General features: G+C 50.3%; 8 protein-coding genes across 8 annotated transcripts; 4 read left to right on the top strand and 4 right to left on the bottom strand.

Moving 5' to 3' along the window:
* Positions 1-32: 32 nt before the first annotated feature.
* M437DRAFT_42856 (zf-DHHC-domain-containing protein) lies at positions 33-1,581 on the bottom strand (the record flags this gene model as incomplete). The annotated part of the gene is made up of 5 exons (XM_041020643.1): positions 33-502; positions 550-925; positions 975-1,119; positions 1,167-1,193; positions 1,247-1,581. 5 exons carry the CDS (start codon positions 1,579-1,581, stop codon positions 33-35), a joined length of 1,353 nt encoding a protein of 450 aa, XP_040882394.1.
* Positions 1,582-2,571: 990 nt separating this feature from the next.
* On the top strand, positions 2,572-6,787 carry M437DRAFT_42437 (uncharacterized protein; the record flags this gene model as incomplete). The annotated part of the gene is made up of 5 exons (XM_041020574.1): positions 2,572-4,151; positions 4,210-4,769; positions 4,823-5,412; positions 5,463-5,784; positions 5,838-6,787. 5 exons carry the CDS (start codon positions 2,572-2,574, stop codon positions 6,785-6,787), a joined length of 4,002 nt encoding a protein of 1,333 aa, XP_040882393.1.
* A 2,747-nt stretch (positions 6,788-9,534) lies between these two features.
* M437DRAFT_42614 (uncharacterized protein) lies at positions 9,535-10,723 on the top strand (the record flags this gene model as incomplete). The annotated part of the gene is made up of 3 exons (XM_041020611.1): positions 9,535-9,784; positions 9,830-10,552; positions 10,608-10,723. 3 exons carry the CDS (start codon positions 9,535-9,537, stop codon positions 10,721-10,723), a joined length of 1,089 nt encoding a protein of 362 aa, XP_040882392.1.
* A 2,990-nt stretch (positions 10,724-13,713) lies between these two features.
* Positions 13,714-14,737, top strand: M437DRAFT_63984 (oxidoreductase-like protein; the record flags this gene model as incomplete). Its single annotated transcript, XM_041024340.1, has 2 exons — positions 13,714-14,317; positions 14,370-14,737. 2 exons carry the CDS (start codon positions 13,714-13,716, stop codon positions 14,735-14,737), a joined length of 972 nt encoding a protein of 323 aa, XP_040882391.1.
* Positions 14,738-14,828: 91 nt separating this feature from the next.
* M437DRAFT_73296 (uncharacterized protein) lies at positions 14,829-16,052 on the bottom strand (the record flags this gene model as incomplete). Its single annotated transcript, XM_041026001.1, has 3 exons — positions 14,829-15,378; positions 15,432-15,863; positions 15,970-16,052. The coding sequence occupies 3 exons, from the start codon at positions 16,050-16,052 to the stop codon at positions 14,829-14,831; spliced, it is 1,065 nt and encodes a 354-aa protein (XP_040882390.1).
* Positions 16,053-16,612: 560 nt separating this feature from the next.
* M437DRAFT_42425 (uncharacterized protein) lies at positions 16,613-17,872 on the top strand (the record flags this gene model as incomplete). Its single annotated transcript, XM_041020571.1, has 1 exon — positions 16,613-17,872. One exon carries the CDS (start codon positions 16,613-16,615, stop codon positions 17,870-17,872), a length of 1,260 nt encoding a protein of 419 aa, XP_040882389.1.
* A 73-nt stretch (positions 17,873-17,945) lies between these two features.
* M437DRAFT_63981 (uncharacterized protein) lies at positions 17,946-18,769 on the bottom strand (the record flags this gene model as incomplete). The annotated part of the gene is made up of 2 exons (XM_041024339.1): positions 17,946-18,014; positions 18,068-18,769. 2 exons carry the CDS (start codon positions 18,767-18,769, stop codon positions 17,946-17,948), a joined length of 771 nt encoding a protein of 256 aa, XP_040882388.1.
* A 551-nt stretch (positions 18,770-19,320) lies between these two features.
* M437DRAFT_41845 (SET domain-containing protein) lies at positions 19,321-20,396 on the bottom strand (the record flags this gene model as incomplete). The annotated part of the gene is made up of 3 exons (XM_041020456.1): positions 19,321-19,878; positions 19,929-20,059; positions 20,114-20,396. 3 exons carry the CDS (start codon positions 20,394-20,396, stop codon positions 19,321-19,323), a joined length of 972 nt encoding a protein of 323 aa, XP_040882387.1.
* Positions 20,397-20,719: the final 323 nt, after the last annotated feature.

The following is a 20,719-nucleotide window of genomic DNA, read 5'->3' as shown; positions in this document are numbered from 1 at the left end:
GGGTTGTCAACAAGACGAATGCATGTAGTCACTCAGTATTTTGAGCCATCATTGGCCAAATTCTTCCGTTTCATCAGCTCACCAAGAGGCACTTCGTCCTCATCGTAGAACTCGACGTCTTCGTCAACGCCGAAGTCGTTCAATCTCTCACCCTCCGAGTTTCGCCAACCTTCTTCACCTTCTCCTGGTTTTGGTTGCCAGTCATAAGCCTCTTGCTCTTGGTCTTCACAGTCCGATTCATAGTCAGTGCCATAAACATAGTCTTCGTCGCGACGCTTCTGAGCATTTTGCTTATCATAACGCACGTGGAAGGGCTGCCTGCGTCGAAGCTCGGAGGTATCTGTAGCAGGAGAGGGACGCATGCGATCAGCTTGTTGCCTCTTATAGACCTCTTCAGGGTCCATTGAATGAGTGAAAGCGTTGGAAGGATCGAAAGCTCTTTCTGTAGGCGCCATACGAAACATTCGATCTGGGTCTGGGGGTGGCCACGTAGTACCAGGAGCTGCGCCGTATCAGCCTTGAGCTAAGTATATTTCAGCATAGACATACCTTCAAGACCATTATCTTCGAAGTGTAGTCCACTCTCAATGGATGGGGTGAATGAGAAGGGCCAGAACCAGGCAAGAGGATTCCAGCTACCCATACCCTGAGCGATATTCGAGAAAATTCCAATGTCCCATGGGTACTCCTGTCTGGTGATGGGTATTTTAGTGCCATTGGGACCTTCGAGAACTCCACCTAGATACCTCGCACGGCGAAGCAACGTCTCATGTCTCTCGATCTCCCATCCCTCAATAGTGGTTGTGTTAGCACCTAGGCACCATAATGTGCGAACAAGCAGAATGAAAAGCGCAAAGACGACTACAGAGTTCAGGGCGGTGATGAAGAAAAGGCCGAACAATAAGGTAGGACTCGGACCAAGATACTAAGCAACCATGAGTCGATGTCAGACGATACAACACGTGACCACATACACTCGGCAAATCTCTCTGTGTCCATAGATGGTACATCCGTGACCAGAGAAGGCATCCGAGATGCGACATACCAGCGACGGCGTAGAATAAGAAACGAACAAAGTGCGGAAAGGTAGTATGGGAGACACAATTGGCTGTCCAGGGGCTGAGGAGTGAGAACGCTGCCGATGAAGAAACATGGATGAGACCTACCAGTGGTGATCCATTTTGGGAATGCACCTTATGTTGTTAGATTTGAGGCCAGATGTACTAGATTTCAAGAAGCGACAAACCTTTCGCATGTCTTGCAGTGATGCGCCCGCGGCGGTTTATAAGCCTGACATTTACGGCACCATCTTTGGCGTTGGCGTCCGTCCTGGAGTTTCTTCTCTTCGGTCTTCTCGCTCTGTCTCGAAATCCAGTCTTTCGGGATTCTACCAGGATCCGTAAAACACGCCTTGTAATAGCAAAACAAGATGACCAAAGCATATAGATGAAGTATGATGGATTGCTGTTTTGTCAGGGGTTGAGGGCCAAGTCGTCGAAGCAACCATTGTGACGGGTATGCTATGAGGCAGATGAGAAAAGTCACTGCAGGGATTGCACACTGCTGTATGGTGAAGGGCATGTTGGATGGTCGATTGTCACGACAGAACTGAATTCGAGTGATCGGCTCGACGAGCCCTATCGAAACAAAGTCGATCAGTGGTCGGTGCGATGGCGCCCCCAGCCTCCCGCTCCCGCCAAAGACAACAAAAGGAAAGTGCTCTTTTTGTGTCAAGCTTGCTCGGCGAACATGTAGTTAATTGTGGATTTCGGTCTCGAGAAACATGGACGACTATGCGATTTTCTAGCAGAGCCGCTTCCACAGATCCGACTTTAATGGTGGTTGCGGTCATCAGGTCAAAAGGATCTGTTTTGTCAACGTTACCACGCGTTCTAGAACACGTTCCGTGGTAGATCAAGTGGGACATTCGGCCAAGGCGTGGAGCGCTCCGGTAATGCATTGTATCGCTCGCGACTCGCGAGAGGATTGGTTTTCGCTGTTGCTTTTCGGCGCTCCATGTTTTTGTAGGCCATTCTCTACGGTCAAACAGGAAGCTACACGGGCCGTAGGATAGAAGACATTGCTACTACAGAAGAGCAGCCGGCAGCATTCTCGGTTGCATTCCTGGGCTGTATAAGGTTTCAAAACGTCGGCAGAGTATTGGCAGCATCCAGTAGACAGCGGCGCACGTCGGTCGTTCAGCAGGAGTTCGAGCAGCCCTGAGCCGGTCGTTCCCGCGCTCGATAGCGGACCGCATTTTCAGCGTCAACACTGCCCTTGCATACTCACAGGCTCTGCACCGCATCCGCCGACTACCAGCGACTTGCCGGACAGTCAGGCAAATGCGCGCGCCATAGCGTCGCATCTTCTCCAATCGACATGGCTTCAGACGCACCACGACACGCGAGGCAGCCGTCTCCTTCGCCCAGACAGAGAACCAACATGAGACTGGACGAATTGACGGCCGCCAACGCCGGTGGCTATTTCGACCTTTCCAATGCCTGCGACGAAGGCTACCGAGACCACTCGCCCTCTTCCCCCATGTCCATCAGGATCCCCTCGGGTCCCAGCATGACCGATACCGCCTTCACTGCCTTGCAGTACCTTCCCATGCCCGTACTGGTCCTCTCGAGCGAAAAGACGGTTGTGCTTGCCAACGAGGCCTTGGGTAGACTTCTTGGTATAGACTTGCAGCAAACGACTCCCTTAGACAGTGCTGGAATGAATGAGCAAGAGGATGTTAGAAGTGCCAGCGACGTCTTGGCCGGTGTACCAATGGACTGCCTTGGAATGGACCTTCTCCAGAATGCGAACCCGGTGTGGATGCGATGGGAAGACTTCCTCAACACTATCAAACAGGATGCCATCGATGCTAGTGCCCAGTCAGAAGGCAGGTCCGACGGTGGGGACCTTACACCCACTGCCGAGACATACGACGGCTCAGCAGCCGTGCAATCAAGTCCCGTACCTCTGACACGCGCCAATCTCGCCCGCACCACTGTGCACGACGCCGCCGTCGATGTTGTCTTCTCCACCAACCGCAATCCCATCACAGGTCTTCCACGCTCCAAGGAGGTCAACCACGATGCTTCGGGCCACATCCAGGCCACTGTTATCATCACCGTCTGGTCTGCCGATGATGCGGATTACTATACTTTGGTCTTCACCTCTGCCGCCGAAACCCAATCTTCTTCTTCCCGCTCAAGTCATCGTACTGTTGCCAGAACACACACCACCTTCTCCTCTGGTCTAGGCTCGGGCTCAAGTTCTAGTTCGAGTGGCCGTCGCACTCAACACCAACATCGCACGAGCCTCTCTGGCAGCCCCTCTGTGTTTGCTCCATCAGCTTTGCCAAGTGGACCCCCGTCTCTAACTGCCTCTGCCGCTGCGCCGTCGCTGTTTTCAAAGTCCAATCGTCTAAAAGATGCTCTTTTGAATTCACTGAGTGACCCAGCCTTTGCCATGTGGAAGGACGAGAGTTTTGGAATTCCCAACAAAGCCGCAATAAGAATGGTCTACCCTGACAGCGAGGACAGCCCCACTGGAGTCCGGGACCAGCGCGATTTCCTCTCAAATTACATTCTCTGGAAGGAAGATTTTTCTGAATTGCTACCTATGAGCGAATTTCCCATCATGCATCTCATGACGACACAGAAGCGATACACTGGCAGACGTCTCGGCATGCACCATCCCAAAACAGGCGAGAGAATCATATACGATGTTGACGGCGAAACGATCAACGACACTAAAACCGGCGAATTCCTCGGTGGCCTTGTCATTTTCCACAATGTCACTGAGTATGCCAATACTATTACCGCTCAAAAGGTCCAGAATGAACGTCAGTTTGAGGACATTACTAATATGATCCCACAAATGATTTGGACAACAACTCCAACCGGCTCGCACGACTACTTTTCGAGGAGGTGGTACGAATATACAGGTCTTACGCCTGAACAAAGTCTGGGCGACGGATGGGAGAATCCCTTCCACCCAGACGACATGGAGCTGACAGTCAAGCGATGGAAACACAGTCTTAGCACTGGTGAGGAATACAGAACAGAATACAGATGTCATTCTTTCGATGGTGAGTGGCGTTGGATGCTAGGACGAGCTGTGCCGATGAAGGATGACAACGGAAAGATTGTCAAATGGTGAGCACTCTACTTTTCCCCATATCTTCGTCGTTTGTTTAGAGCTAACGCTAGTCAGGTTCGGCACTTGCACTGACATTCACGAACTGGTGCTCGCTCGAGAGGATGCACGTCAGACGAGACTCCGACTCTCACAAGTCATCGAAATGGCCAAAATCACGCTTTGGTCGGTAAACCCTCAGCGCGATCTGTCTATGCTTGAGGGTGCTATTGTTTGGAACGACAATACCAAAATGTCTGATGAAGAGATCCGAGACAAAGCCATTGGCAAGAACGTGTATGAGCTGTTTGACAAAGACGCCATCCTGGACGGTGACCATCATAGAGACTACATCGAAAATATCCTTACCGGCAAACAAATCGACGAGACTACAGAAATCCATATGCAAGAGACCAACAGATGGATCCGTACAAGGTTTGTCCCATTGCAACGTCTGGAGCGTAATGCTGGCGTTGAGGGCCAGGCTTTTGTGGATGGTGTCGTTGCTGTCAGTATGGATGTCACAGACCTGAGGAAGAGAGAAGAACAGCTTCGAGAACGTGACAGAGAAAACTCACGTCTGCTAGCTCAGAGCGAGGCTGCGAAGGAAGCAAGCAAGATGAAATCGCAGTTCCTAGGTATGATGCAGAATGAACATGAGATAGTTCAGGTCTTTGCTAACATACACCAGCTAACATGTCGCACGAGATTCGCACTCCGATCGCGGGTGTCATTGGCATGTCTGAACTCCTACTGGATGATACCGAAGGCACTTTGACCGAGGAGCAACGTGAATGTGCCGAAAACTTACAAAGATCTGCTAACGGCCTACTCACTGTGATCAACGATATTCTGGACTTCTCCAAGGTCGAAAGCGGCCGATTAGACATAGAGGATGTTCAGTTTGACTTGAACGTTGTCGTCCGCGATGTCAACAAAATGCTCACCTTTGCGGCTGAACGTAAGGGTTTGATGTATATTGACGAAACCCAAGAGCTCGAACGTCTGAAGGTTATGGGCGACCCAGGCCGACTGAGACAGATCTTGACAAACCTCCTTACCAACTCAATCAAGTTCACCTCGGAAGGAAGCGTTACGATGCAGGTCAAGATCAGAGAGGAGACTGCAGAGACTGTCGCTGTTCAATTCACTGTGGAAGATACTGGTATCGGAATTGAAGAGGAAGTCAGGAAAAGACTTTTCCAACCTTTCTCTCAGGCCGACTCCAGCACCGCCAGACGCTTCGGTGGAACCGGTCTTGGTTTGACCATTAGCAAGAACGTGAGTGGCAATTGTGGACAGTCTTGTCGTGCATTCACTGATCATAATAGTTGGTTGAGCTCATGCATGGTGAGATCTCACTTGAATCTTCCTTAGGTCTCGGCACCAAAGCATCGTTCTGGATACCCTTCAATAAGGCCCCATATCTATCAGGCGACTCGCCACCATTGGACATGGGCCCGATCCCACACCGACTGCAATCTGAGCTGTCAATGTCAGAATATAGCGGACCACAACCACCAGGTTCGCCGCTAAAACCTGGCATTCGTCAAGCTTCTGTCGATTCACGACGAGGTTCTCCGGCTCAGCTTGATATGCCCATGGTACTTTCGGACGAGGAAAGGCGGAGTACGCACGTGCTGGTTGTTGAAGGTGAGTGATGTGATTGCGAGCTATGTGACAGACTACTGACCAAAAACGCTCAGATAATCCTATTAATCAACAGATTGCCTTGAAGACGATCAAGAAGCTCAAGTTCTCGGTCAATGCCGTTTGGAATGGACAAGAAGCCCTTGACTATCTCAGCAAGCCAGAAAGCTCTGAGCGCCCAAGGCCAGATATTATTCTCATGGACGTACAGATGCCTGTGATGGACGGCTACAAAGCGACATACACTATACGACATTGCGAGCCATTTGCTGCCGACCAACAGATCCAGAATACGCCCATTGTCGCAATGACTGCAAGCGCAATTCAAGGCGATCGAGAGAAGTGTGAGAATGCTGGAATGAACGATTATCTGGCAAAGCCTGTGAAAGGCAAGACTCTGGAGCAGATGTTGCTGAAATGGGCTGTTGAAAAGAAACGCAAAGCGGCCTTGTCATCAAACCCAGCTGTCTCTACAAAAGTTGTGGACGTTCCTCGCCCTGCACTTCCGTCAGCTGCCTTGGAAGACGCTCCGCAGGAGGAGATCAAGACACCAGCGGATCTACTTGTACCTGCACCGGGTCAAGGAGCATCAGACGTTCTTGCAACAAAGCTCAGCAAACTCAATTACCAGAACGATACGGTATTTGCACGTTCAGCAGAGACAGCAGAAAGTCGTTCCATGGACCGCTTACGCAACGAAGAGAAGGCGATGCAGCTGCGCGATCAACAATTGTTTGCAAGCGCAGCTACGCCTAAGAAGTTGCTGGGTGTACTGGGAGAGACAGTGACACAAGACGATGGAATCGAGACTCGGCCCTCCAAGCTCACACGTGAGAACATTGAGAAGCTGAGTCGAAACGCACCATTGAGCCACGTTACTCAGCCAGATGTGGATACGTCGAGCCTAGATGTCACGGTTGACAGTAATGCGCCGCAGCGCGTAGGGAGACCATCAATTGGGACACGGTTGAAGTCCGATGGTGACAAGACGGTCTTGCCAGAATGATGGAGTTACGACGTCGCTGTAATACGAGATGAGGAACGGGGGTTGGGCGTTTTGGCATGGAACATTCAATAAAAGGGGCAGGTCACGCGTTTAGTCAGAGGCCCTACTTTCAGGATGCATGGTTGGATTAGATTGGCCGTGCATACAATAGCATTGACTGTAATCCTTGTCAATAGAACCAAGTGAACGAAGTTCTTGACTGAGCGGGCATTCAGCACGTGGACATTCGAATTGAGCATGCCCCTGTCATGTTGTGAGAGCGTGCTTGGAACACTATCTCTCTGCTCGGACCATTTTGACAGGGGAGCGCAAACTTGGCATGCAACCAATTCCAATAGATTTGATCGTACCGCATCGCACGAATGGAAGAGAGGCATTAGCAAGAGAGAATTCGCGCAAAGAGACGCTGGTATGCTACTACAGATAACCATCTTACGGACGTAGAGATCGAGAGAGGGTGGGCACACGCATGTGGACGACACGGGAAACAAGGTTTGAGCGATCCCACCGTAGCCAAGACACTGGGCTCAATAGCCACCTAAGGTCGCGCGCGAATGGGATATGCCATTGAGATTTCCCAAGCCCAAAAGATGGTCCAGACAAGCACCAACGAGATGGGTCGGGGAAAGGACCGTCGATAGCTCGGACATGTTGAGAGCACATGGGAAGTGCTCCGTTCGCACGACACAAAAAGTCCACAATTCTGGCTGGCCCAACTCTATCTCACAACGCCTTATGGGAATGACCCCGACTATCAGCCGCATCTAATGGGCCGCGTGACAGATCCCGCGTTTGACAGGACTAGCAGTGCAAAAAGAGTCATGTATGAATGAATCGCAGACCAGATAAGGACCATAGCAAAACGAAAAGGGGACGCTGAAGAATCCCAATTTGGGCGATTTCTGAGCAAGGAGCGCAAGCAACTCATCAGATGCAGCTAACTAGCAGACCGTCGTACGCATGTATCACACGCGCACCTGAGCATTATGGTCCTGGAACGCCACCAATCAAGCAAGAATGCTCTTGAGTGTGTTTTCTGCGACCGTTGGGAGGAAAAGCCAACTAAGACTTCGTAGTTCGTACTGCTGGGTCTATTTTTCTTCTTAGAGCCGTCGCATGGAAGCTGGTGCAAAAAGTCCCGACCGGCATATTGCAACCTTGGGTTACGACGGTCGAGGGGTACGAACAAGAGCGGTGCACTTAAAGTGTGGCTGGCGGAACGATCGGCATGTAGTGTGCCTTTTGACCGCAACGACGTCCTGGGCACCGCTGGCAGCTGCGTCGCTCTGTTCAGACTTTTGTGGCAAGCAATGTTTCCACTAATCTTTAATCACAGTACCATGGAATTTGACAACGTTGTGGGCCATGGCCGTTGGTGGCTTACTCACACTCTCTAGGCGAAGTGCAAAAGCAAACGCCATCAAAGTGTATAAGAGTCAGTGACGGGTGTTTATTGGGGTAATCCGAATGAGGCATGACGATAAAGCTCTGGGACGCTTGCACGCCCGATTACGGCTGCGGCGTTTTTCGAAACATACCTTTCGCAGCTAAGCAGCTACAAGTGGCTTGGAAGCTCGAGCCCAAGGGAATAATGGCGTTGCTGGCAACGAACAAGACAAGGGGTTAATGGGCTACATTATGGTTAATGTCTTAGCTTCAGACGGAATCTCCACCTCCGTAAGCCACCAAGCTGCCAGCCAAACGCCATGTCCAAGCGTCGATATGCAGCCAGTCAATGGCAAGAGGTATTGAGTCCGACAACGGCTTTTTTGCTTTCGTACGAAGGTACGACAGACACCCGGACGAGCAACAACAAGAGGCAAATAACAACGAGTCAAAAGTCAACTCGCCGGACGGTCCGCAAAGCCCAGGCAAGCAACGAGCTGGAAGAGTCGGATTGGAATTGAATTGAAGGCAGCAAAGGCCAGCTGAATGGTAAACAAATGATCTGAGAATGCTGCACCGATGCGATGCACAGGACAAGTTCCAGATAAACGGAGCGACAGGTTGGCAATCTCTTGTTAGTAGCAGAAGAGGGTGCTTGGAGCAGCAAGAAGCAGCAGCAGAGCCCAGCAGAGATAGCAAGAAGCCAAAAGATGTGGAGGTGGCAGTGTAAACTTTGACACAAGGTGAATCTCATCAATCAATGAACCGCTCTCATTCGGAGATATGTATGCACAGTCGTAAACCCACAACCTAACGAGTCAAGAGGGCCGCTGCGCTAAACAAGGCTAGGAATGGACAGGGTGGAGACAGGCAGTCAATGGCGATTGGCTGCGAAGGTTGAGCCCTGCAGGGAGCTAAAACAGCCACATCGGCCTGTAAGTCGACGTCAGTGGTGACTCGCTGAAGCAGGTGCGTATTTCTACCTCTGCTCCCCGCTGATCGTCGACGGTGATCCTCTACATTTTCATGAACCGGCCCACCTTTTGACCATGACTTGAAACGACTACGACCTCCGCACAAGTCCCAAGACCCAAAGACGATAAATCTTTTGCCTCTTTGAGACTCGTCTGCTATCAGCACCCCAACCTCATCTACCCTCCGTCCGAAATCCCCTCGTTGGACGCACACTGATCGTCCTCTCCACGTTCTGTGAACCCATCTCCAGCGTTGATCCTTAAACCATCGACACGCGCTGCGAGTCTCGCCCTCTACCAACCACTCCATCAACAACATCAACACCGCTCATTGTTCCTTCCTTGCCCTATCCCTCTCATACACTCCTTCTTATTCTTCTATCCACAATGGCAATGGCTGTCGACAACCGCCAGCAGGTCCCTGGCCTGTCTTACGACCACTTGCGCTACCCCGCGCCGCATTTCACCAACCCATGGGTATCCGGCCCTGCGCCGAGCCACATGTATGCTACATCGTTGCCTCAGCCTTCGATGGTCAGCGATCCCGGCGCACATCACTTGGTGGCAAGAGCCCCCAGTGTTAGTGTATCTATGCCCATGCACTCAAGTGCCATGCCGGCTCCTACTCTGGCTTCAGGTATTGACTCTTTGGATGCTCTCTATGCGCAATCCAGCTTACCAGACCAAGACGGTCTCAGTGCTCCTCGCCCCTATGGTTCGACCTATGTGACCTCTGGTCCCTCGTCTGGCGCCCTGTACGCCCCTACTTCTGCCCCTCACTACGCTCGCGAGTACCCCAACACCACATCATATGCCACCTACAACCAGGATCGTCGCTCCTCGCACCCGTCAGTAGCCTCCACCAGTTTCCTTGGAAACCCTGTGCTCGCCCAGAAGCACCGCCAGAGCAGTTTAATTGACATCAACAGACTGAGCGCTTCCAACGAGACTGAACAGCGCAACAGCTTCAGTGATGCCCTCGACGCCAGCAGAGGCATGGTTGCCATGAGCCAGGATATCACTCCAAGAAACATCTATGGGAACCAGGGCTCGAGCAGAAGCTCATCTGACTCATATGGCTTCCCCTCAACACATTCCGCCCACTCTTCAATTTCGTCAGCCAGCACCTACCCATCCTCATACTATGGCTCCGTCAGCGAGGCTTCATATGGTGACTACAGCTCGGCCAGCGAGTCTGTCGACACATCATCTCGCACATTGCCTCGTCCCACTGGTCTTGCAGGTGGCGTTGCTTTGCCTCCTGCACCTCAATCCATGATGGGCCAGTTCAGCTCAAAGGTTTCTTCGAGCTCGCAGAAGAAGCACAAGTGCAAGATTTGCGACAAGCGCTTCACTCGTCCCAGCTCTCTCCAGACCCACATGTACAGCCACACTGGCGAAAAGCGTAAGTCTTGAATCCAATTTGACATGTTGCACGCAAGTTAGCTAACTCAAGACAGCGTTTGCTTGCGACGTTGAGGGATGTGGTCGCCACTTCTCGGTCGTTTCCAACCTCAGACGCCACCGTAAGGTGCACAAGGGCGAGGACTCGCACGCCTCTCCCGATGACGAGTAAGCGCGCAGCGCCAGCTTGCGTCTGACATAGATCTTGTCGTCGGCGCTCTCGATCACACAATCTGGTTCCTTTGATGACTCGCATTGCCTCATCTGTATTATTATCTGGCTTGGGCACCACGTCCTCCCCGACGCGGCCAGCCTCTTCGATGCCAAAATACGCTGGCGTCCTTTATGCGCCCATCTGTCATTCGGATGGCTGTATTCTTTCTTGTCCGACCTGGAGTTTGGACTCATGAACCTTCTAACACTAATACCTTTCATCGTCAATCGCTACACTTTCTACATGATACCCATGGATTTGGAGATGGCTTTTTGTGGATTTCACTACAGGCGTACATGGCGCAACATGATTTGCTTTTGTTTTTGTTTTCTTCTCAAGACTGGTGGTATATTTTGTACAATAGTAACCAACGAGAAGCTACTGAATGAGAAGTGGTATGATCCCACAACCTCTTATTGAATACCTCATGAACTTGCAACCACCTCAACCACACATATCGTGACGTCCATTTCACCGAGCACGACATATTATGGTTTCATGACTCTTACGAGGCTGCTGATTATGAACCTGCCAAAACATGACTCGGGCGAGCTAGAGGTACGCTAATCGACGCCATCAACGTCTAAGGCTTGCCAGACGGGGTCGCACCTCGAATTCCCTTGGCCCTTGGACGGCTAAGTTCGGTTGAAGTGTGCGCCCAAATATGACGCGTGTAATACGAGGGGCCAGCAAAATGGCTCCGAGCAGGCCAGGGCTAAGGGCCCAAGGGTCAGGTTGTGGGACGTTACAACCAATCAGATGATTTCGGACTGCAAGCGACTCTCCCCGAGATGGAAATGATTGGCCATGTCGGTCGTTCTCTCATTCATGACACAAAGTCCTGGGACTCCGAAAGGGCGCAAAGCACCCTCCACACACGACCACTCGGGGACCTAAGCACACACTCGGCGACCCAAACACAAAACGAGAAGGACAACGATCATGATGTAACTCATCCGACTGTGACGTTCACGAAGACATTCAGGACCCAAAGACTCGTTGCTCGAACAAATTGCTGACATGGGCAGGCCTTGCTCGAGCTGCACATGGTCATTGCATCACTCTGTTGAGTAATTGTCTTTTCGCCCTTTGTTTTATTTTGCAATTTGGCTTTCTTATAGGTGACGTGCAATGATGCTGTTGACGGTGATACAGTCCTGCGATGAGAGGCTCAACCACCAACACTGACGACAAGCACCAATCCCAAGCAAAATCACCGTACAAGAACCACGACCTGCGTCAAGCCCATGAGCAACCATGCCGTCCCGTTGTGCTAACTGAACAGCGTACCCACCGCCACGGTAACGACAATTTATCACTTTTTGTTTCTTCTGTAGGCAGTGGGGTAACCTTGATGTCGAAGCCGGCCAACATTGAGTCCCAGCATTGGAAGATGTGATCAATCGAGTAATTAGGCCGGGTCGTCTGCGCCAGTCATGAGCCGTGCCTCTGAGCTGTCTGCCTCTAGCGGTCTTCTCCCCGTTTGCGCCGGTCAGTTAGAGAACTGGCTTGGTGAGAGTGCATATCACAGATTTCGGAGGGGTCTGAGATTCTCCAGGATGGACCCATGCAGATACGAGATGTATCATGTAGGCACGTTCCGAGTCCGACACACCATCGCAGATCCATCTCTCCTATTTACTGTGCCTCTGTATTGCGTGGACATCTCCACACATCGTTGTGGTCGCTGTGGATAGATCCGTTCGCTGTCACACCTTTGACCCTCCGTCTTGAGCTTGGAGAACGCTTGTTATTACATGGATCGGACGGCGGGGGTGGTCCACTCGTCGCTATGCATTGTGCGTCGCCATATATTACTCCAAGATATCTGCTTCACCGATGATCAATTGCACGTTTGAATGCCCATTTGAAATAATGAAGCTCGGTTCATGTCTTCTTCGAGATTTTTTCCACCAACAATATGTTTCACTTGCAGTAGGGATGAGATGTCTTATTGGAAGTATGAATAAGTGGGTAGATTTGCGACCAGCCATTTGACTCGTTGTCCTCCGCAACCGGCGATGTGCTCATATCGTGGTGCGTACCATTTTCGATGCTTGTTCAGGTAATTGTGTGCGCACCAAAATCCCCAGCAGGACTGGCTGGTGCTAGCAGGTGTGTTATCACCTCTCATCTATTCAGGGATTGGTCAATATCTGCCTGACAGGATGGTGTCTCCACGGGCCTACCTTGGCTATCATTCTGTTCTTGGAACGAGTTATGTCTGTGTTGGCTATAACACTTCTCATCATGCCAAAGATATAGGTATAATAATCCTATATAATATTGCTGCAGCTGCGACTTCGTTTGTCGCATCCTGCAACATTTTCTCCATGGCAGTCACTCGACTTGGTGATCGAAAAACAAGGACTGGCATCAGTTGAGGTTGCCCAGAGACGATCATTGATAGTCGCGCTCATCCACACGTGTATTGCACATGGAGGAGAGTCATCAGTTGATCTCACGTTTTCCTTGTCTGATTTGCACATGGCACATCCAGGGTCTTGCTTGTTTCGACGACTGATGGTGAAAATCAGTCTTGGGAGCAAGTATGCATGCTCAAGCTTGCGCTCCTCGTTTGACTTTTGAGGAGCAGACCTAGACCCTCTGCGCCTTATACTAAATTTCTAGGTTTTGGATCTCAGAGACAAAGTCAGACCCCATCAGATCTCATTCTCCGCGCTGTATCGTGAGCCTTGGCAAAGGGCTGCCTGACAGACTTGGCTTGGATGACGGCATGGACTTTTGGCTTTTTGGCTCCTTCGACATCCGCAGCTTACAACAAAAAGCACACAGGAGGACCCTTGAATAGTTCTTGTATACCATTTCCCTGCAGATCTTACAGGTAGAACGAATACAATATTGAATATATCGAATCTTTCTTCAAACAGTTTTTTTGCGATTCGACGTCAAAGACTGGAAATCTTCAACCAAAGCCGAGCAGAATCATGGCATTGGTCCATGTCCTCGATAACTATTACCTGGCCATCAGTTTCTTGATTTGCTTGGGATATCAAGCCATATTCTTCGCAATCTCTGTTGGGTTCAAGACTGATCAGTTGAACGATGTTGCCGGAGGTACCAATTTTGTCCTACTGGCCATCATTACGGTCTCCATGTATGGCCAGCACGAAGCCCGCCAAATCGTCGACAGCATCTTCATCATGATTTGGGGAGCACGTCTTGCTGGATTCTTGCTTTTCCGAATCATCAAGACTGGAAAGGACGACCGCTTTGACGACAAACGTGGAAAGTTCCTGCCGATGCTGGGCTTCTATACCTTCCAAACGCTCTGGGTCTGGACCGTTAGCATGCCTGTAACTGTGTTGAACAGCCCAATTGTCAACCAATATCCCCAACCTGCTTTCAACAAAGCCACTGACATTCTGGCCGTCATCGGTTTCGGTATTGGTATCATCATGGAGACTGTCAGCGATATCCAGAAGTACAGATTCAAGCAAAACCACAAGGAACGTGGCGCTGTCTGCAACGTGGGCTTCTTTGCCTGGTCTCGTCACCCCAACTACTTTGCTGAGATTCTCATCCAATTCTGTAAGTCTGCCAGATATAATGTCTGGTATACACGATCTGACGTTTTTTCCAGCCATCTATATGCTCGCTGTGACTCCTGCATCTTACAACTACGTGCATGGCGGTGCAAAGGCAGCTCTGTTCTCCAGCGTGGTTGGGCCAGTCTTCTTGACTACACTGCTGATGTTCGTGTCTGGTCTAACCTTGCAAGAACGCCCTGGAGCGAAGAAGAGATACGAAAAGGGTGAAGGCTGGAATGAGTATGCTGCTTACCTGCATCAGACCAGTATCCTCATCCCCTTCCCACCAGCTCTTTATAAGAGAATGCCTGTCATCCTGAAGCGAACTTTGTTCCTGGAGTTCCCGATCTATGTGTTTGATCCAGCAAAGCATGCGGATCAAGATGCTGCACAGAGACATGCAGAAGAAGGACACAACTGAGGGTCTTACAGCTAAGAGACCGTTCGAGCTCGTATGCGATGGATGAATCTGAGGAACGACGGCATTCGTAATCATAATACTAGACTATAATTTAATTCAGATAATCTCTTTGGAAAGCTCCTGGACATGATGCAGCAGCATACATAACAAGATCGATTGGCTCGAGAGATTCTAAACCAGCATTGCTGGTCGGGACAGGCACTCTATCTGCTTTTTTCCAATCTGCAACTATTTGACCAGCAATAGGTTTCAGATCATGCGTTGGATATACGCCAATGCCGAGACAGGTTCCAAATTCTCTGAAGGCGAGCCTTTGAGCAATTGGCACGTCTAGGTAATGTGTTTCATGGAAAACTACCCGCATATCACGCAAAGCAGCATCTGCAAGTCCTTTCGACCATTCATCTTGATCAGAGTACCAGTGCGCGGCCCAGAGTGCCATACCGAGATCCAGCGTATCTGACGAGGTATATGCTTTCCATTTTGTGTCGACAACTTTTTGATAGTCCTCGATTTCGCCCTGTAATATTCTCGGATTACGGCTGGTTTGTTGAAGAAGACGGTATGTGACGAGGCCATTGATCGGATCTAAATTACCTTCACCACGGCTATGAGGACGAGACAAGTCCATTGACATCTTCCTAGAAAACTGGTCAGAATCGATCATGTTTTAGATAGTACAGTATCTGCTTACCAGACTACACGTGGATGCAGAGCGTCCCGCTGGTACACGAATGCAGGATGTATTGCTTTCGCTAGTGATAAGGCTTGATCGTTGTAACTCATCTGGCCTGTCGCGATGGAAAGTCGATTGAGCGCAAACATCCACAAAGTGAGATAATGATGGTATTGTCCATCTCCATCGGCTCCAAGGGCTTCATTCTTGCCTATCCGCAGTCCACCTGAAAGCGGAGATTGATCCGAAGCTCCTGGCAGCCGAGCAGATAGGTCTCTCGTTCGACCCAGTATGTCGTGTACTGTTTCTACGAGTATCGCAGCCAAAGCTAGGAAGTGTGGTTGTTTTGTTTCCTTGAAAAGTGTGATGAAGTTGAGGACGCCAAATGCGTCAGTCCATAGGTAGCGTCCGCGATGGCCATCCTTCATCGGCGGCGGTTTCCAGTCGAGCCTGTTGAAAGAGATCAGATTTGGTATGATTGACCCTTGGGTCTCGAGACGCTCTCAATCATGGTGTCAAGTCACGAAGACATGTCTCAGCTAAATGGATGTCTTACTTGTCATCCACAGTCATGGGAAATTGGTAGACCTGTTGCATCGCAGTGACAAAGTCCTTCATATGCTCCGGTACATCCGTCATGATGGCTGGCTAGAGAGCTCGTGCGAAGTATCATATTGGGGTGAGAAATTATCTTGATGTTTTATGGCTTATGGTAAGCAGCAGTCGATGCAGCTACTGCAATCACCTGATGGAGCATTACATCAGGCCGACGCCATTGTGCACCTGTGTGCCCTATAATTATACCAGGGTATTACTGTCGGTGATGGCCTCCGCGGACGTTTGTCGGTAGCCTGTTGCATGCATGCCTCATTCAAGCACGAATTTACTGGAGGCTGCTCTGAGTTCTAGATCCGGACAGTCCGAGTTGCTTTCGATTCCGGGGCTTGCCTTGAGGCCGCCGAGGGTCATATTGATGTACAGCGACCAGGGGTGTTCCTATTGCCAATGATTGCAGTGACGTGTGCGCAGTATACAGATATTAAGAAACCTTGGATCCTGTAATGAAGTCGCAGAAGTTATGTCCAGAATCAATTTATTCATGGTTTCATCTACAGATTTCACGTGCAAATGTTTCGCCAAGCCAAACAATCTTCCATCAAATCATCAACAAACAACGACAACCACAACGACACATAATCATGTCAGATTTGGTGGGACAATGTCCTCTACCAGAGCTTGCGGAGGCCCTGAGACCATATATCAGGCCGCGCGAGGAAGTCACCGAGATTAGGCGAGGCATAGATTCACTCTTGAGCCAATATGTCCAGGATCAGAACGTTCCCATCTCGAGAGTGACATTGTCTACAACAGAGACATCTGCACAGGCCGCACTCAACAGCCCCTTCAATGGTGTACGGCGGGCTTTCATGCAAGCACTCATTGCACGCCAAAAAGCACAATCTCAGTACGACGCCTTGAAAGCCGAACTGGACCTTCTACAGCGTACCCCTGGAGAAGAGGATAATGATGAGAGGCAAGAGAACCCGGTCGCTGAGACTGTAGCACTCATTCGTCAAAGGCAACGACGAGACAAACTTTTGGTCATCGAAAAGACACTGGACAACCTGGAAAATGTCAGGCACAATTCACGATTTGCAGACCCAAGTGAGCTGTTGAACGGTATGCAATCTCAGATACCACCACCGCTTGCACAACAGTCCCAAGACGAATCATTGGCAGACGCAGAATCTCATGTCTTCGAGTTGCAAAAGGCCGTGCTGCGTGCCCAGAGCGGTGGCCGATCCAAGGCACACACCAATTCTCATCAACAATCCGTAACGGAAGATTGGAAACGCGCGTATGCTCTTCGGAAAGCTCGGGATGACTTGATTGCATGGATTGAAGGCGAACTTTCAAAGTTGTCAGAAGACGAAGAGTCCATGCATCAAGATATGGACGTGCCAGGAGACAGTGGGACGGAGTCACTGGACGAGATCAAAGCAACACTTCGGGACCTTTACAACAAATACCTCACTTCACGAGAACGTCTTGTTCGCGTCCTGAACACAAAACTCAAAACCGACTCAGAACCAGTCAAATTCCCACTTGAGAGGCAACAATCGGAAAACGACAACGACGAATTGAGTAATGCTGGGCTCGCTTCAAAAGTTCTACCTTACATCGGTGTCCTCCGATCTACTGCCCAAGAGGAAGCAGCCTTAATGCAGCACACTTCTTACCTACGACGACAGATCACAGCTGTTTCGGCTGAGACAGAGCAATTGTTGGTGCGCCTTTCGGACGAGAGCCATATGGTCAGACCAGGTACATCACATACTGCCTCCTGGGCTGAAGCAGCAAAAGATGCAAGAAACGGCGACAAGGATGTTGTTCACTCTCAATTGGTCAAAGGTGAGACCAGCATTGGTAGTGTCGGGAAATTCTTGGCCTCGGCGTAAATGAGCAGATGGTACAACGTGCAATCAAGTCTTGAATCTAGATGTATAGGCTACAGAACAACCACGCGCTCTTCTAGAGCTTGGCCTTTGTATTCATCACACCAAACTCGGTAGTACAGACCAAGAGTGTATCCTCCAAAGCCTAGGCACAAGTCAGCAAGACATCCAAAGAGACTTTGGTAGATCTCCACTTACCGGAAGTCTGTATTTCTCATTGATAGCCTGATAGTCTGCGCCAGCAAGCATATCACAGAAATGCTTGATGCTGGCATAATGCACAATGGCAATCTCATCCCATCCGCTCTTCTTCCCATCGGCATCAGCAAGAACATTTCCCACGATCTTTGCATCTCCACCTCGCTTCTTGGCCACTTCGATAAAGTGCTGTCCGTATTGGTAGTAGCTTTGTTTACCGTCAGGCTTGAATTTTAAGAAGTTCAACATGGTGACCGGGCCGTCGTGTTCTTTCATAAGTTGCTCCATGAACTTCAACAGCTCGGGCGAAAGCTCCAATTTTTGACTCGAGTCTGGCATTTTCGGATTGTCCAGCGAGCCCGTGAGACCAGCGGACGAGGCCTCCTTGATGAGTCTTGCATTCTTCTCTGGATATGTAGCAAGTAGCTTCGATGGTATACCCACAGGAAGTGTGTATTTCGAGGCAATGTGCTGGCTGACAGAATCCGGGAGTGCGTTCTTGGATCCCTGGAGAAGGAGCATCAAGTCCCAAGGTTTGTTCAATATATCGGCATCGTGGGTGGTGGTCTTGATAACAAAGTGGCGTGGCTTTGATGCAACAATCACCTTAGTGGAAGGCTCGGCTTTCTGGAGTTGAGCGACGAAGGTTTGAGGTTGGATGTCGCCCTTCAGACGTAACAGATGGAAGTTCAGGAGAGGCATGGTAGCAGTGTGCACAAGTATTTGGAAGGATTTGTCTGTGTCTGGCTAAATGGATCTCTGAATTGCTTTTCACTATTTGTCTGATGCCATCAATATCCGAGGGCATTCCCTGGTGCGGAGTCGCTTCATGATGCCTCGGAGCTTCAAGTGAGGGTCGCTCGACGTCACAGTTTTGGATGGTGAACAAACGAGTGATCATGGCAGCAACTCCTTTTCGTGCCAGAAAATTATCATTGAAACTTATGATTTGGCTGATGCTCTTAATATTCTTGTTGCGGATAGACCTGTTACCGCTATAGCTGAACGGTTGTCCTAGGAAAGCGCAATCGGGGTCTATGTCACGCGTGTAGCTGTAGACATGCACAATACTAATCAGAAACAGAATAGTGTCCACTGCGAAGTGCCGAATCACAGGCTCTCTGTAGACATGCCGATAGTTTCAAAAAAGATCGTGCCTTCTTACAGCGTATACCTTGCTTTCTGCGCATCCGGAGTACCATGGACTCAATTGGAAGTCAAAGACTTTGGCACACGGAGGAGGGAGCACCATGCTATATTGCTTGGGCGGATTGTAGCAAGGCTAACGCTTTGGCATATTCAGGACTGTCCTCGCCGCAGCACTTGCGTTCAATCTCCAAATCTTTTCGCGCCCACTTGATAGCATCCTCTCTGCAGCCCATGGCAATGTTGTACGCTGCCGCATTCTCGTAGGCTTCGCCCAGTGTGTCCGTCTCTTCCAAGCCATCGGCAAGCATGATGGAGATGACCTCTTCCACAGTGGTAAGAGCCTCTGCGTAATCCCAGGTGCCCCAGTTCTCCCAAGACCTTTTCTTCTCTCTCCTTTGCATGACGGCCATGAGCTGTTCCAGTCTACTTCTCCGAGTCTCGCGCGCTGGATCTTGTGCCTCGCATGCCCTGCAACGGCAATTGAATCCCCAGTGACGCAGAATGCGACGTCTCTCAGCCGTCTGATGACAAATATCGATATATGCGGTGCAAATTTCTTCACCAGGACGGATGTCACGAAGGGTGTGTATGGTGAGCCGGTCTATGTTTGGATTGTAGCGGTGGTAGACGTTGGGCGAGCAGGAATGGTTGAAGCGCGCAGCCTGTTGCTTGTCAATATGGCTGATTGAGTCTAGGAAGGTGAATGGCTTACGTTCGGGAAGACTCCCAGCTTGATGGGTGAGCCATCAGGATAGCGCAAAGTGAAGCGATTGGTCTCGTATATCGAAAATGCACCTTCGTATTTCTTGACGAGGTCGTCGAACTCGTGATCGCTTATATCTTCTGAACCTTGTTGTCAGCACGTGGTGTTCACAGGCTGGTGGACAGTAAAGGTACCATCACAAGCTTCTCGCAACTCGTCGATCCAATCGGTATCCCCTGGAGGACTCGCACAGGCGGCGAGAGACCAGAAGGCAGATTGTTGATCCAAGGGCAGGTTTTTGACTGCAAGATAGCATGCTATGACATCGTCGTCGTCAGGAAGCGCAAAGAGCGGAGCTTCACACAGGATACGAGTGCCTGAAGGAATACCGGCGATGGCAAAAACTCCGATTCCAGCAGTCGGCGATGGCCGCTGTTCGTAAAGACCAGAGGGAGTTGGCACTGTTGGGAGAGCCATGGTCTTCAGGAGACAAGAAAACTAGAGGATGAAGGAAACAACGAGGCAACGCTTTCGCATTGCGTAATTGCTCACCGAACTGAACCTACCGAGGAGATGGGATATCTACATGGCTTCGCTCGCATCCGAGGCACAACTGTTGTGGTTGACTCAAATTGGTAAGAATGAATGAGAGTGACATGCTTGGGGATTGGGATTGCTCTCTGACGAGGCTGGAGAAGCAAAGACGAACTTGCGTGCGACCAAGATCAAGGGACCCGTGGACGCCTGCTTCAACATCCACCATCGCCAGCGACACATTCTCGACCGCGTGCAATATCTGG

Source organism: Aureobasidium melanogenum (genome assembly GCF_000721775.1).
Source record: "Aureobasidium melanogenum CBS 110374 unplaced genomic scaffold scaffold_4, whole genome shotgun sequence".
In the NCBI taxonomy this organism is placed as follows: Eukaryota; Fungi; Ascomycota; class Dothideomycetes; order Dothideales; family Saccotheciaceae; genus Aureobasidium; species Aureobasidium melanogenum.
This window is presented reverse-complemented; position numbering and strand designations above follow the sequence as displayed.